This window comes from Bufo bufo, chromosome 1, assembly GCF_905171765.1.
Source record: "Bufo bufo chromosome 1, aBufBuf1.1, whole genome shotgun sequence".
NCBI classification, from domain to species: domain Eukaryota; kingdom Metazoa; phylum Chordata; class Amphibia; order Anura; family Bufonidae; genus Bufo; species Bufo bufo.
In genome coordinates this window covers 684,281,512-684,296,373 of record NC_053389.1, presented here as the reverse complement: position 1 = coordinate 684,296,373, position 14,862 = coordinate 684,281,512, and the positions used below count along the sequence as shown (strand labels likewise).

The window sequence follows — 14,862 nt, the reverse complement described above, 5'->3', positions numbered from 1 at the left end:
AGAATACATATTTTGGGGTCTCTATCTACCCTAAGGCCTCCTGTTGCCGTATTGCGGATACGCAATACACAGGCACTGTTCCTTGTGCATTCCCCATCACGGATGCAGACCCATTCACTTCAATGGGTCCGCAAATCCGGAGATGCGGAATGGTGTGGAACGGAAGCACGGAATGGAACCCTACGGGAGCACTACGGAGTGCTTCCGTGGGGTTTCGTCCCGTACTTCCGTTCCGCAAAAAGATAGAACATGTCCTATCTTTTCGCGGAAACGGCCTGATCGCAGACCTATTAAAGTGAATGGGTCCGCGATCCGCTGCGGCTGCCCCACGGAAGGGCCGCAGCACGACCACGGGGCGCACACGTTCGTGTGCAGGAGGCCTAACTGCCATATTTTGGTGTATGGTTTCTATTATATCTAACCAGAACCTAGCTAGACATTGACATTTCCATAGCATGTGAATCAAATCCGCTGGTTCCATAGAACATCTCGGACAGCATGCGTCTGTTCGGACCCCAATGTATTTTAGAAATATTGGCGTTTTATATGAAGCGTTGGGACAGCTTTCCCTGTTCACTCAGTGAAGTCAACGGAATCGCCTCCAAAACATCCTCCCGTCGCCCCTGCGACATCTGCCCCACTTTTTCATTCGAGTCAACGGGTGGGAGATTAAGAACTCATCTAGTAACCATGTATAAAGCATAGATATCAAACCTCTCGTTTCTCCTCCTGTAAGGATTCATTTTTGGACTGTATCTAGTTTATTAATGATAGTACCTTTTTTTCTCATACGCTGTAGCTGTAAATATTGGTAAAAGCTCCTTCAAGGAATTTGGAATTTCTCCTGTATATCCGTAAATGATTTAAATACCCCACCTTCTACTAAATCGCCTATCCTATGGATCCCTTTATTTTCCCTACCCTGAAGGCCTGACAGTGAAAGGAATTCCGGAACATGAGAGTTATTCCAAACTGGGGTTAGCTCGCTAACGCCCATCACGCCTCTCAGCTGCTTGACTTTCTTCCATACTTTTCTTATAAGGCGTATGCCATCCCTCTCCTTCCAGTCACCACATTAGATCCTTCCTGCCCATTTCTTGCTGTAGAATCTGACTAGTCATATCTGCCAATGAATAGTCTTTCCATCCCTTAAAATGCTGACACTGTGCTGCTAGGTAATAGATCCAGGGGTTTGGTACCGCCATTCCCCCCTGTCGTTTTAGAGTATTGTAATGTTATTTGTCTGCATTCTTAGCAGGTTGGAGGTGGACCCATTCACTTCATCAGGGCCGCGAAAAAATGTGGACAGTACACCGTGTGTTGTCCGCATCCGTATGTCCGCTCCGTGGCACCCGCAGGAATACAGAACATGTCTTACTCTTCTCCGCATTAACAGACAAGGATAGAACTGTTCTGTTATGGGCCGGACGTTCTGTTCCGCAAAATGCAGAATGCACACGGCCGGTATCCGTGTTTTGTGGTCCGCAAAACAGGTAATGGTCGTGTGTAGGGATGAGCGAATGGACTTCGGATAAAAGATCCAAAGTTGATTCGCATAAAACTTTGTTTCAATACTGTACGGAGCGAGCGCTCTGTCCAGTATTAGAATGTATTGGCTCCTATGAGCCGAAGTTATTACTTTGCGAAGTCTCGCGAGACTACACACAATAACTTCATACATTGATTTCTACTGTAAAAAAAACATTTCCCGAACTCGGGTTTGGTTCCAAGGTACCACCACTTGGAACCAAACCAGAGTTCGGGAAATGTTTTTTTTACAGTAGAAATCAATGTATGAAGTTATTGAGCTAAGTCTTGCAAGACTTGTCAAAGTAATAACTTCGGCTCATAGGAGCCAATACATTCTAATACTGGACAGAGCGCTCATTCCGTACAGTATTGAAACAAAGTTTTATGCGAATCAACTTCGGATCTTTCATCCGAAGTCGATTCGCTCATCCCTAGTCGTGTGCATGAGCCCTTATTGTGAGCCAAAACCAGTAGTGAAGCCTACACGGAGATAAGGTATAATGGAAAGATGCCCTCCTGTTCTGTGTTTTTGACCCGCGCTTGGATTTGGCTCACAATAACTGATGGAAATAACTGATCAAATAAGGGTGGGTTCACATCTGCGTTCTGGATTCCGTTATGGCTTTCCGTTATAACATGGTTATAACGGAACATAACGGAATCCATAAGACGGAAGGACTGATCCGTTATGCCTCCCATAGACTTGTATTATGATGGAATGCAAAACGGAAACCTTTAGAGGCGTTCTGATCCGTCTTAATAGAAGTCTATGGGAATCATAACGGATCCGTCTGGGTCCCGTTATGCAAGACGGAAAACAAAGTCCTGTCAACAGGACTTTTTTATCCGTTCTGCATAACGGAAACTAGACGGATCCGTTATGCTTCCCCATAGACTTCTATTAAGACGGATCAGAACGCCTCTAAAGGCTTCCGTTTTGCATTCCATCATAATACAAGTCTATGGGAGGCATAACGGATCAGTCCTTCCGTCTTATGGATTCCGTTATGTTATGAAAGCCATAACGGAATCCAGAACGCAGATGTGAACCCACCCTAACTGAAGTGTGAACGTCTAAAAAAAACAAAAACAGTAAAACACGCAAAAAATAATAGAAATTCAAATCAACTCCTTTTCCAATTTTACATATAAACATAAATAAATAATACACATAACCGGTATCACTGCTTCCGAAAATGTCTGAACTATTAAAATGAAAAAATATTTTTCCTGCATAGTGTATGCCGTAATGGGGAAAAAAAATCACAGGCGATTCGCCATTTTTGGTCACATTGTCCTGGAAAAATATATATAAAAAGTGATCAAAAAGTCATATGTATCACAAAATGGTGCCATTAAAAGCTACAGCCCACAAAAAAGCTCTTATACGGGTCTGTAGACAGGGGAAAAAAACTGTCAGAATATGGAGATGCAAAGAAAGAAAAGTTTTTTTTTTTTAACAAAGGTTTTTATTTTTTATGTCATTTTTAGTGAATGTGGTAAAAACAAAACCCAAAAAACTTTGGCGGAACTTCTATTTTTTCCCAATTTCACTGCACAAAGATTTTTTTCCAGTTTGAAAAAACGAACAATAAAAGAAATACCAATAGACGGTGTTCAGACAGGGTTAGAGAAAGCTAAATAAAGCATCAGCAGTTATAATGGCTTGCTATTCTGTATTAAACTGAGAGAGAAAAAAAACGACCGCGGCAGGACTCGAACCTGCAATCTTCTGATCCGAAGTCAGACGCCTTATCCATTAGGCCACGCGGCCCGTTGATACTCCCCACTATCCGAATCATCGATGAATCCTATCTGCCGCCAGGCGTCACTCTCCCCTCCCCTCACTCTGCTTCTCACGCTCTTCACGTAATTCGTCTCCCGGATTACAGTTATGGGAGCAGCAGAGGCGTCAATTAGGCGATGTACTCAAAGTTTAGCGCTCGTGTCCTCCCCGGTCACCGTCCTCCTGTCTGCTGCTGTTTAAATTTAGTCCCCGGCTTTGTAGGCCTCAGCGGAGAATGAGGTAAATACAGAGTCTGTGCCGTTCTTACGTCGCCTCACCAGCACGTGGGTCACCAACACGCGGAAGTTTAGGTTTGGCCTCTGCTGGGAGATCATACACATATAGCGGTACCGGACTCAGCCATTGTACAGCGCGTTTACCGAGCTCACCTGCCCGTCACACTGCGGTACTGTAGAGATATACTGGTGGACAGCATGCGTCTTTCATTGCGTTTTATTTGTATACTTTGCTCACAGTCTACACACAACATCATGTATCACTGTACATATTTACTGTCTGCCGTGCGTCATCCGCTGCAATGACAGGGGTTAATCTCGCGCTTTGTTTATAAGGTCCTGGGATGACATAGTCATGTGGTGTTACGTCATTGAGGACGAAACGTGACGTCACTTTGACCTGGTGAAAACTTCCCATCCAGAAGATACCAAATGTGAGAGGTTGAGGGGGAAAGAGTTCACATAAAGTAAACTTGTATAGGAGGATGATGATTATTAATAATAATTACTACCATTATTTTTACATGCTTCTGGGATCGTTTTAAAATTGTTTTAATATCCTTTAAGGGGGGGGTCCGTAGTTTTAAATATACAAATAATAGCAGATACAGTGGTTTGGAGGAGGTGGGAGGTATTTATGGTGATTATGGTGTTTCAAGCTGAAAGGCCCATCTTCCCAACTTTGGAGACTGGAGGTGCACAGCTGCCATGCATGTAATGAGACTCGAGGCCCACCGTGTCCGTTTCTGAGACCCGGGGCCCACCGTGTCCGTTTCTGAGACCCGAGGCCCACCGTGTCCGTTTCTGAGACCCGAGGCCCACCGTGTCCGTTTCTGAGACCCGAGGCCCACTGTGTCCGTTTCTGAGACCCGAGGCCCACCGTGTCCGTTTCTGAGACCCGAGGCCCACCGTGTCCGTTTCTGAGACCCGAGGCCCACCGTGTCCGTTTCTGAGACCCGAGGCCCACCGTGAAGTACTCTACATTTCTGTCAGCAGGATGGTGCTGAGAATGACGACTAGTACTGGACATACCTCCCAACTTTTTGGACGTTCAAAGAGGGACGCTTTTGGCTGACACTACACTTTAGTACTTTTCTTTTACACAATAGCGAAAAGATTATCTGAATATAGAACCAGGAAGTTTCTGGATCAATATTGTAGATGTAATAATGCAAATCTATAGCTCCGATCAGAAAAGGAGGGACTTGAGTCAAAGTAGGGACTGTCCCTCCTAAAGAGGAACACTTGGGAGGTCTGGTAGTGGACAAACTATGGTAGTCAGTCTGGAATAAGACGCACATAATCTTTCATGCCACGAATACTCCACAAAATTGAAATATGTTAGGCCTCATTCAAACATCAATGTCCGTGATGACATCCATGACAAGATTGGTCAGTGGTTTATCCGTGAAGAATCAGTGTTTGGGCTAGAGTTGTTGCGATACCAAATTTGTTATTCGATTTCGATACCATAAAAAAGTATTGCAATACTCGATACGATTCGATACCACGCGAAAAAAATAAACCAAAAAAGCCACGTGCATTCCGCATTTTTTAAAAATGGCGAAGTTTTTATAATTTTTTTCTGTTTCGGCATTCACCGCATAGATTTTTTTCTATTTTAATAGTTTGGACTTTTCGGACGTGGCGATATGTGATATGTTTATTTATTGTTTATATATTTTATATGTAATTTATACTTTTTACTTAATAACTATTTCCCCCCCCTTAGGGGCTAGAACCTGGGATTTTTTCATCCCTTATCCTATTCACCCTGATAGATCTCTATCAGGGTGAATAGGACTTCACGCTCTCCATGCTGCTCTGTGCTCTGTTCACACAGCAGCAGGGAGCTGACTTCTGAGGGGTTAACTGCCGCTAATTGCAGCTCCCTGTCAGAGGCAGGGTGCCGGCAATGTGATTCTGCTGCCGGCACCTGCCTCCTGTGCTTTGTTCACACAGCAGCAGGGGGCTTCAGTAGCGTCCTGGCTGCCATGGTAACCGCTCGGAGCCCCAGGATTACACTGCTGGGGCTCCGATCAGAACTGCCACTGCACCACCATTGAAGAGGAGGGGACCCTGTGGCCACTGCCACCAATGATTTTAATACTGGGGGGATTGAGGGGGGAGGGGGCACTGAGCCACCAATGATTTTAATACTAGGGGGGTGGGGGCTACTGAGCCACCAATGATTCTAATACTGCCGGGGGGGGGGGGGGGGGCGCACTGTGCCACCAATGATGATTAACCGTTCCGAGACGCCCAGAAGAGAAGCTGATGTCTCCTCCCCATTGCTCTGATAGTAGTAATCAGCATATAGAGCAGGAGACTGTAACTGGGGCACAGCGGGCGAACGGAGCGGCGCCCAGGAATAATAGTAGGTGCAGGGAGATCCCTGGGCGCTGCTCTATGTAGCCTGCTAACTTAACTAAGTCCGAACCCATGCGCCCACCCCTCTCTCCCCATTGGTGGCAGCGGCACAGGGGGGTGGGAGAGACTGCTTCCTTCTCCCCTGTGCTGTTGAGGGAACATGAGCGCGCTGACAGCAGCGCGCTCATGTTCAGAGATACCAGACTGCACAGCAGCGCAGGCCAGTATTGAAAAAATAGAAATCCCGGTATCGTGTCGATACCGCGAAAAAAGTATCGAGATTTAGATACCCGCAACAACCCTAGTTTGGGCTATGTGTCCATTTTTTGTCAACCGTGTGCCATCAGTATTCCACAGACACTGCTAGGCAGCGTCTCCTACCAATGGTGCATGAAAACAACGGCCAAACCTTGCCACCTGTGTTGTGTCCTTGGTTTTCACAGATTCATAGATTATAATGTGCGTAAGGGATCCGTAATCATGGAGAAAAATAGGTCATGCTTATGTGGGGTCACCACAGACCTACTGTCCGTAGAAAACCTGAAGTGTGAACTAGGCCTTAGGGCTCATGCACACGACCGTTGGATGTTTTGTTGTCCACAGATTGCAGATCCGCAAAACACGGATACCAGCCGCGTGCATTCCGCATTTTACGGGACAGCCGGCACCCTAATAGAACAGTCTTATCCTTGTCTGTAATGCAAACAATAATAGGACATGTTATATTTATTTTTTCAGAACAGCCATATGGACATGGAATGCACGAAAAATGGATACGGAAAAAAAAATACGTTCATTTGCATGAGCCCTTAGGGTGATAACTTGTGAAACAAGGCTATGTAGTGCAATACATGGAGGATACATACAGCTTTCATATCATAGTACATCCCATAGTGCAATGTTCTCGTGCTTCCCTTGTGACATTCTTTTCCACTTCTGTGTTCTGCAGGATTATATAAAAGAACCTAGAGACGTTTGCAAAACCAGACAAAATGCAGCATTTGCTGGCGAGGAGGCCATATTTGTCTTGTGCTTGGAGGGTCAAATACTTGAGATGTTACAAAAGCACAATGACCTCACATTTACCGAAAGAAGACCACACAACGGACACTCCGCAGAGACGTCTGAACCCACTCAATATACAGATGCTTTCTAAAGGACTCCATGAACAAATATTCAGAGGTGCACAAGCAGAGTACGTAGAAGAAGAAATTCAAAAGAGCATAGACCATTTGAGGAATCATGAACTTTGGGGTCAAGAGACATCTACTCTTCAAGATGTGAATTTAAAGCTTCCTAAGATGTATGGCAGTAACATTGAAGAACATTTCCAAATTCTAGCTCAGAAGCAAAGTTTTCCGTATCTCGAGGCGGCCAATGACCTCTTGCAGTGCAGACTTCCGGACATGCCTCAAGAATGGGCCTGGCAAACTGGGTGGACCAAGTACACTAGAGATGGTGGGAAGGAGCAAGTTGACTTCCCAGATGAACGAGCTTTGGTGTTTGATGTGGAAGTATGCATGTCTGAGGGACAGTGCCCAACACTGGCTGTGGCTGTTTCTCCCCAGCACTGGTGAGATATTATCAGTGCATTATATTTGGGCTATTTTGGAGCATTTTAAGAGGGTTTTAGATAGTTGAGAAGTGTCTGATTTATCGCTTATGAGACCAGGGGTCCAGTGTCCCCATTTGATGGCAGTCACATAAGCACCCTATATCTTCATTTAAAGTCTATGGGACTGACAGCTGGGCACTACACAGCTGCCGTTCTATTCAAATGAGGTATACTGGACCCCCTTTATCGTAATCAGTGGGGGTCCCCGTGGTGTGATCCTCAGTGATCAGACACTTATCACTTGTCCATAATCCAAGTTTTGATTATGGAAACTGCCTTCAAAGAGTTGTGCCAGGAAACGTGTCCTCTCTACACAGGGTGGACCTCTCAGTAAGGAGACCAGCTGTGTATGGAGGAAATTTCTCATTCATCTTCGCTGTGATTTCGGCATTTAAAAGTGGCAAAACCCGGTTTTGCCACTTTTTGGACACCACTGTGACTAAATCTAGTCGCATTAGTGTTTTTGCGCCACATTAGCTAGTTTCTGAATAGGGGGCATGGCGAGGGGAAGGGTGTGGGCTGACCATAGGTCGCTACATATACATCATCATTTCTGTCTAAAAACTGGCGTAAATGATTACTGAGATCTATGCCAGCTATTAGATGAGTAGATTTCAGTCTGGTGCATGGACTGCCGAAGGATGAGTTTATTTTATGACTGGGTCTTCTCCTTGGCCATCATAAATTGAATGCCTCCTCCAGCGGCGCAGAGCCGATCATGCTGGCCTTGATAAATCAGTGTCGGTGCTCCACGGGAAAATGATATGCAAAGAGGTATCTTGGAGAAAAAGAACCATCTCCCTAGTGGCACCTAAGTGCTCCCCATGAGTCCTCCTATACTTGGGTGTCTCCGGCAGTCCAATAGAGAGTGAGTCATCAGCTGCCTCATTCATATGGGGGCACTGGACCCTTGATCTTGTAATTATGGGGGTCCCAGCGGTTAAACTGGCTATGCTCATTAGTCTTTGTCTGAAGAACCCGCCGAGAACAGATACATTTCTATCTTGGCACAACCCCTGTGAGTGATATGTGTGTATTTCTGATTTGAAGGTATTCATGGTGCAGCAGGCGGCTAATAGAAGAGCGGTACACGTGGTCTAACCAGATGTCTCTGGCTGATCTTATTCCCCTTGAGACTTTTGTAAAGTCAAATGCATTGAACAAACCCAACTGGACGGAGAGACTAGTGGTGGGACACAACGTCAGCTTTGATAGAGCACACATTAAGGAACAGTATCTCTTAAAAGTAAGTGCACCTACCTCACCTACTAATGTCATTGCTCTCTTGTAGAAATCCGACTTAACCCCTCAGTGCTCCGAGCACCTCATTAGTATAAAGATAAATGTATGACTTTCTCAAGAACTAAACATTGGATTGCTGCAGGACAGGGGTTGTTGCACTCGATACGATCAGCTCTGACAGGCAGTATGCTCTACTAGGGTTGATCATGGGCACTATTACGGCCTTATAATTTTATATTCCCCTTGCACTACCTGCCGCAGGGAAAGTGTATTATGGCTGGCCGGGTTTATGTAACATGACACACAGGATCTGTCTGGAGCAATCCTACTTTTAAACCAGGCCCAGTACCTTGTCGGGCTTGCTGAACCTTATGTACCCATAGCTTTCATTCAGCAATCCCATGCCTCTTTCTTCATATGTAAGGGAGCTGTTCGGTGCCCTCGGGGCACCATAGCTCCACCCTTAGCTCCTCCCTCTACTTGATTGACAGGTTCAGGCTTAACGACCATACAGAAGCCTGAGAGAGGAGGCGGCAGAGGAATGCAGCGGACCTATGGCGCACCAAGGGGCTCGGGTCCGTCCTCTGTGGGTGTAATAGATCATTTACGTAGGAATAAAACGGCACTGCAGCATCAGATCACTGAATAAAAAGATATGGATACATTTGGCCGACTCAGCCCTACTAGACATTTGTGAGATTTATCAAAACTGGCTTAGTTGCCCATAACAACCAATCAGATTGATCCTTTCATTTTCCAAAGGACCTCTGAAAAATGTATGGTGAAATCTGATTGGTTGCTTTTTGCAACTGAGACAGTTTTCCTTTGCACCTGTTTTGATAAATCTCCTCCACTGTGTCTGATTTAGGCTACTTTCACACTGGCGTTTCTGGGTCCGCTTGTAAGATCCGTTTCAGGGCTCTCACAAGCGGCCCAAAACGGATCAGTTTAGCCCCAATGCATTCTGAATGGATAAGGATCCGCTCAGAATGCATCAGTTTGCCTCCGTTCAGCCTCCATTCCGCTCTGGAGGCGGACACCAAAACGCTGCTTGCAGCGTTTTGATGTCCGCCTGACAATGCGGAGCCAAATGGATCCGTCCTGACTTACAATGTAAGTCAATGGGGACGGATCCGTTTTCACTGACACAATATGGTGCAATTGAAAACGGATCCGCCTCCCATTGACTTTCAGTGTAAGTCAAAACGGATCCGTTTGCATTATCATGAACAAAAACAAAAAAATAAATAACATTTTTTTTTTTTTTTTTTGTTCATGGTAATGCAAACAGATCCCTTCTGAACGGATACAAGCGTTTGCATTATAGGAGCGGATCCGTCTGTGCAGATACCAGACGGAGCCGCACCTAACGCAGGTGTGAAAGTAGCCTAAACTGATCTCCTATTCACCTATCCCCTGGATAGGTCATCAGTATCTGACACTTGGGAAGCCCACCGATCAGCTGTTTGAAAAGGCAGCGGTGCCGCAGCCTTCTCTCCGCTTTTCCTAGGCCAGTGACGTTGTGTTCATCCGTCAGATGGCCTAGGAGCAGCTCAGCTACATTTTCAGTGAATGGTGTTGGGCAGAGATAACAAGTACAGCTGCTATACTATGTATGGCACTGTGCTTGGTGACCTGCCAGATGGCCATGGTTCTACTACGAGTGTCGTTGCCTTCTTTTTTTTTTTAAACATATAGTTTATTCTTTCCAATAATAAAATAAAATATTACATACAAGCAGTGTATATTGTGACACTTATTTCTAATATCAATCAAATCTTTCATGAAGGTTTACTATATTGTAGCGTCGTTGCCTTCTCAAACAGCTGATCAGTGGGGGTCCAAGGTGTCGGACCAACACTGATCAGATACTGATGACTTAACCTTTTGTACCGAACTCTGGTTCAGTTCCAAGGTACCACCAATACATTCTAATACTGGACAGAGCGCTCGCTCCGTACAGTATTCTAACAAAGTTTTATGCGAATCGACTTTGGATGAAGCATCCGAAGTCGATTCGCTCATCCCTACTTATAATGACAGTCGGCCCAGAATGGACTTTCAGGATAGCAACAAGACTGATCTTTTCTACACTGATCACTCTGGCTGAAAGATGAATGTAAAATCAGCAAATACAGATGATGAATAGGTGGATTACAGAGCAGCGGCTTGTGGTAATCATCACTGGAGCTTTGGTCAGAATGATCATATGTTGCCTTCATCGCTTCCGTGGTCACATGTGGTGTATGATTTGTCATTGCATTAAAGTGAATCCACTTTTATCAGCATTGCATTTTTTTTGGGGTCAAAAATGTTGTGCTAAATCATATTTTCTGATACAAAGCTCCAAGTGCCCTGCACACATTCAAAAGCTGCCACTAGAGGGAGCATAGGAACTTGCCACATATGGTTTTTTTTATACAGTAAGATACGAAGCTCCCCCTACTGGCAGTTACACGTTCAATTTTAACACTGTGGGGGTCATTTACCAACATGCATATGCCAGTTTTTGACATAGAAAAAAGTTGTAAGACCCCTTTTTGTGACTTTTTAAACACCCGTGCAGCAATATTTAGTCTAATGGGCGTTTTTACTACATCCTCGTCCCCCGGGAGTAGAGGGGGCTGCGCCAGCAAATTTACTGACATTTGCGCCTGGAAACAGGCGTAAAAGAGGAGTGAAAACTACAGTAGTCAGGGGTTGGCGTTCTTTTCACTCCATGCGGATAGACTGTCAGCGTTGCGCCTAATTTATGAGGAGGCCTGTGCATTAAAATCCGTTCTTTAATAAATGACCCCCTGTGTTTTTGTAGTGGCATTTTAAAGAGGACCTGTCACCTCTCTTGACATGTCTGTGTTTAAATTGGACATCATATAGTACATGACAATCTCTTTCTAACAAAGCTAGACCCAGCCCAGTACTGCACATGGATCCAGAGATCTCCACATTCATTGCTCTGCTAGATTAATGTCACACTGAAAGATTAAGGGGAGTGTCTTTTCTGCGTTGAAGGCTGAAACTGAGCATGTGCAGCCTTCTCAGTGAGCAGGTCAAAGAAATAAGAAAAAGAACAAACAGCAGGTGGCGCTATACAAGTACTTTTTATTCAATATTTCAGCGGCTATGCAAAATTTTTAATTACATGCAATTACAAAAGTATTCAGATCCAGGTGCTGGTTTGAAAACTGTAGAATATTTTTTGTGGGACAACCACTTTAAGACCTCGACTGTTGGATGTTTTGCAGGCCGCAAATTGCAGATCAGCAAAACACAGATGCCGGCTATGTGCATTCCGCATTTTACAGAATGGCCATCCACTAATAGAACAGTCCTATCCCTGTCCGTAGTATGGACAATAATATCACATGTTCTATTTTTTGGCGGAACGGCCATGTGGACATGGAATGCACATGGAGTCATTTCCGTTTTTTTGCAGCCCCATTGAAGTGAATGGTACGCATACATGAGCCCGAAGTCTGTTTGCTGTTTTTTTTAAATTTTTTTTTTTTATTTCAACTGCTTTGACATTTCTTTTCCAATAGTTGCGTGCTCTCGGTATGGAATTTTTTTCAGGCATTTCCCCATAGAGCTCTCTCTAGGATAAAAAAAAACCTGCAAGCAAATGCAATAAAAAGCATATATAAAAAGCACTTGAATTGAAAAAATAAAAATAAAAAATGGAATCTCGCAGGATCTTCACAGTTCATATTTCAGAAGGGGGTGTCTCTGTTCTGTACTAATGTGCTATAGAATAATCAAATTAGCACATTTTGGTGATTACAGTTTACCATCTTCTCTAATGTTCCAGGGCTCAAAAATGCGTTTTATGGACACCATGAGCATGCACATGGCTGTTTCCGGCCTTACTGGATTCCAACGCAGCTTATGGATGGCCAGTAAATACGGAAGGAAGAAAGGCCTGCAGGAAGTTAAGCAGCACATCATGAAGACACGCAACAAGGGTGAAGGTCCTGCCGTAAGTAGACTACGCTGTGTGTATGCGCTGGAAATCGCTATGGACACTGTCACCGCCTGGTGTGTCATCTCTGTAGCCATCAGTGCACAGGGAAGGATAGCAGGGACGCACAAGTCACACGTACATTCACTGATTGTAACGTCAGTTATGGTGACGCGATCAATCAAGATCATCAGTAACGATCATTTCCTTCATGAACCCCTTCCCGTCATTTCCACAAGCTGCCATATATGTATGCTGCCATATAATGCTGTCTACAGCGGAAGCCAGCTGTAATATGCTGCAACGACATCTAAGGGCTTGTTCACATGCTGTTTCTTGTACGCAGATTTCAGTCAGTATTTCTGCCTCCGATTTGTAGTTTGAATGCAGTGGATCTGCTCACTGCTATAGCCTTGTTCAGTGATGCTAATCCGCGAGCAGTAACCCTTTGGTTTCTGGCAGTGTCCACGTAGAAACTATGCCAAAAAAATAAAAATATTTTTTCTTGGCATGTTCTGGAAAACCCAGGGGAAATAATCTGTGGCGGCATGAACAGCAGCACAGACTCCCATTGAGAGGCGGTTTCCGCACAAGTTTTGATGCAAAAATCCCTGTACAGGAAACACTGTGTGAACAAGACCTAAGTGGTTTAGAGAGGGAGGGGGCTTTCAGTCGGCCCATCAGAATACAATTAACATGTCATTTATATCGCATGTTAAATAAATTTAAACAAAGGAAATAGAAAAAAAAAAGCTTTTCGTTCATTTTGTCTTTTCAAAAATTGGAATATAAAATCATCAAAATGTTATAGGTAGCCCAAAATGGTTCCAATGTAGGGGCACAGATTACAGCATCCACCTGGGTGCACGATTTTGCAGGTGTTGCCCAGTGGGATTGTACCAGACATATAGGTAAACCACAGGCTATGATAATCACCTGTCATTACCTCCTCACTCCCTCTACTACAAGTATAAGGACTCATGCACATTGTTGCCTGTTTTGTGGTCCACAAATTGCGGATCCGCAAAACACAGATACTGGCCGCACATATTCTGCATTTTGAAGGAAAGGAACGTCCAGGCCATAATAGTTCGATCCTTGTCCGTAATGCAGTCAAGAATAGGAAATGTTCTATTTTTTTGCAGCATGGATTCGGAATGCACACAGAGTCATTTCCATTGTTTTTGCGACCCCATTGAAGTCAATGGTTCCACATACGGGCCGCAAAAAAACAACAACGTATGGACACTGAAAAAAAAATAGGTTTGTGTGCATGAGCCCAAAGGGTAAGAGCACACAGGGAGGCTGTAGACACATGGCCCACCTGCGACAGTCAATGGCCACCTATATTTGCAGTAAACTCATGTGGCCATTGGCTGCAGGTGGACTGAACTTGGCCGCCTGCGTTCAGCTGCACCATGTTGTCTCACCCTAAGGGCCCTTGCACACGACCGTATGCCCTCCGAGACATACGGTCCGTGAGCGGGCAATATGTCCCGGAGTGGCATACATCGAGCACACCGCATCATAGGTTACTATAATACTGTGCGCATCGGGCCGCCCGCGGAACTATTGTCCCGCACTCATATGATAACCTATGATGCTGTGCGCTCCCGTGTGCACGATGTATGCCGCTCCGGAACATATGGCCCGCTCACGGACTGTATGTTTCGGAGGGCATACGGTCGTGTGCATAAGCCCTAAAACCTAAAATGATCCAGATCATAAATCATTTAAACCTTTTTTGGAAAATAAAAATACGATTCTGACATTTCTATGAGCATCTCCCCCAGATTTTGTCTGCAGTAGATTTCATGCTGAGGCCACTTATGTTGTTGTATTTTTCTGCCTATGACAGCATTTTATGTGGCTTTTTGTTTGTTTTTGCAGATAACTTCATGGGAGTGGGTAAATATTAGCAGCATTAATAATCTTGCTGATGTCCATGCACTCTATGTCGGAGGCCCCCCTTTGGAAAAGGAGGCGCGGGACCTGTTTGTAAAAGGAAGTATGGCAGATATCCGAGCTCAGTTCCAGGTGAGAATACAAAGAATACACAAATGCTTGATTGACAAAGTGAGCGATTTCTTATTATTAAACAGGTTTTTCTGGGGCTAGATTAGGT

General features: G+C 44.7%; 1 protein-coding gene and 1 non-coding gene across 2 annotated transcripts in view; one reads left to right on the top strand and one right to left on the bottom strand.

Moving 5' to 3' along the window:
• Positions 1–3,231: 3,231 nt before the first annotated feature.
• On the bottom strand, positions 3,232–3,304 carry TRNAR-UCG. The gene has a single exon. It is a non-coding gene; the product is annotated as a tRNA-Arg (tRNA).
• Positions 3,305–3,409: 105 nt separating this feature from the next.
• Positions 3,410–14,862, top strand: part of POLG (DNA polymerase gamma, catalytic subunit) — an 89,565-nt gene continuing 78,112 nt past the window's right edge. Inside the window, exons 1-5 of the mRNA XM_040414156.1 lie at positions 3,410–3,556; positions 6,872–7,495; positions 8,588–8,783; positions 12,588–12,755; positions 14,628–14,774. Of these exons, the coding sequence (XP_040270090.1) occupies positions 6,915–7,495; positions 8,588–8,783; positions 12,588–12,755; positions 14,628–14,774 (1,092 nt within the window). The 5' untranslated portion in view covers positions 3,410–3,556; positions 6,872–6,914. The remainder of the gene's footprint in view (positions 3,557–6,871; positions 7,496–8,587; positions 8,784–12,587; positions 12,756–14,627; positions 14,775–14,862) is intronic.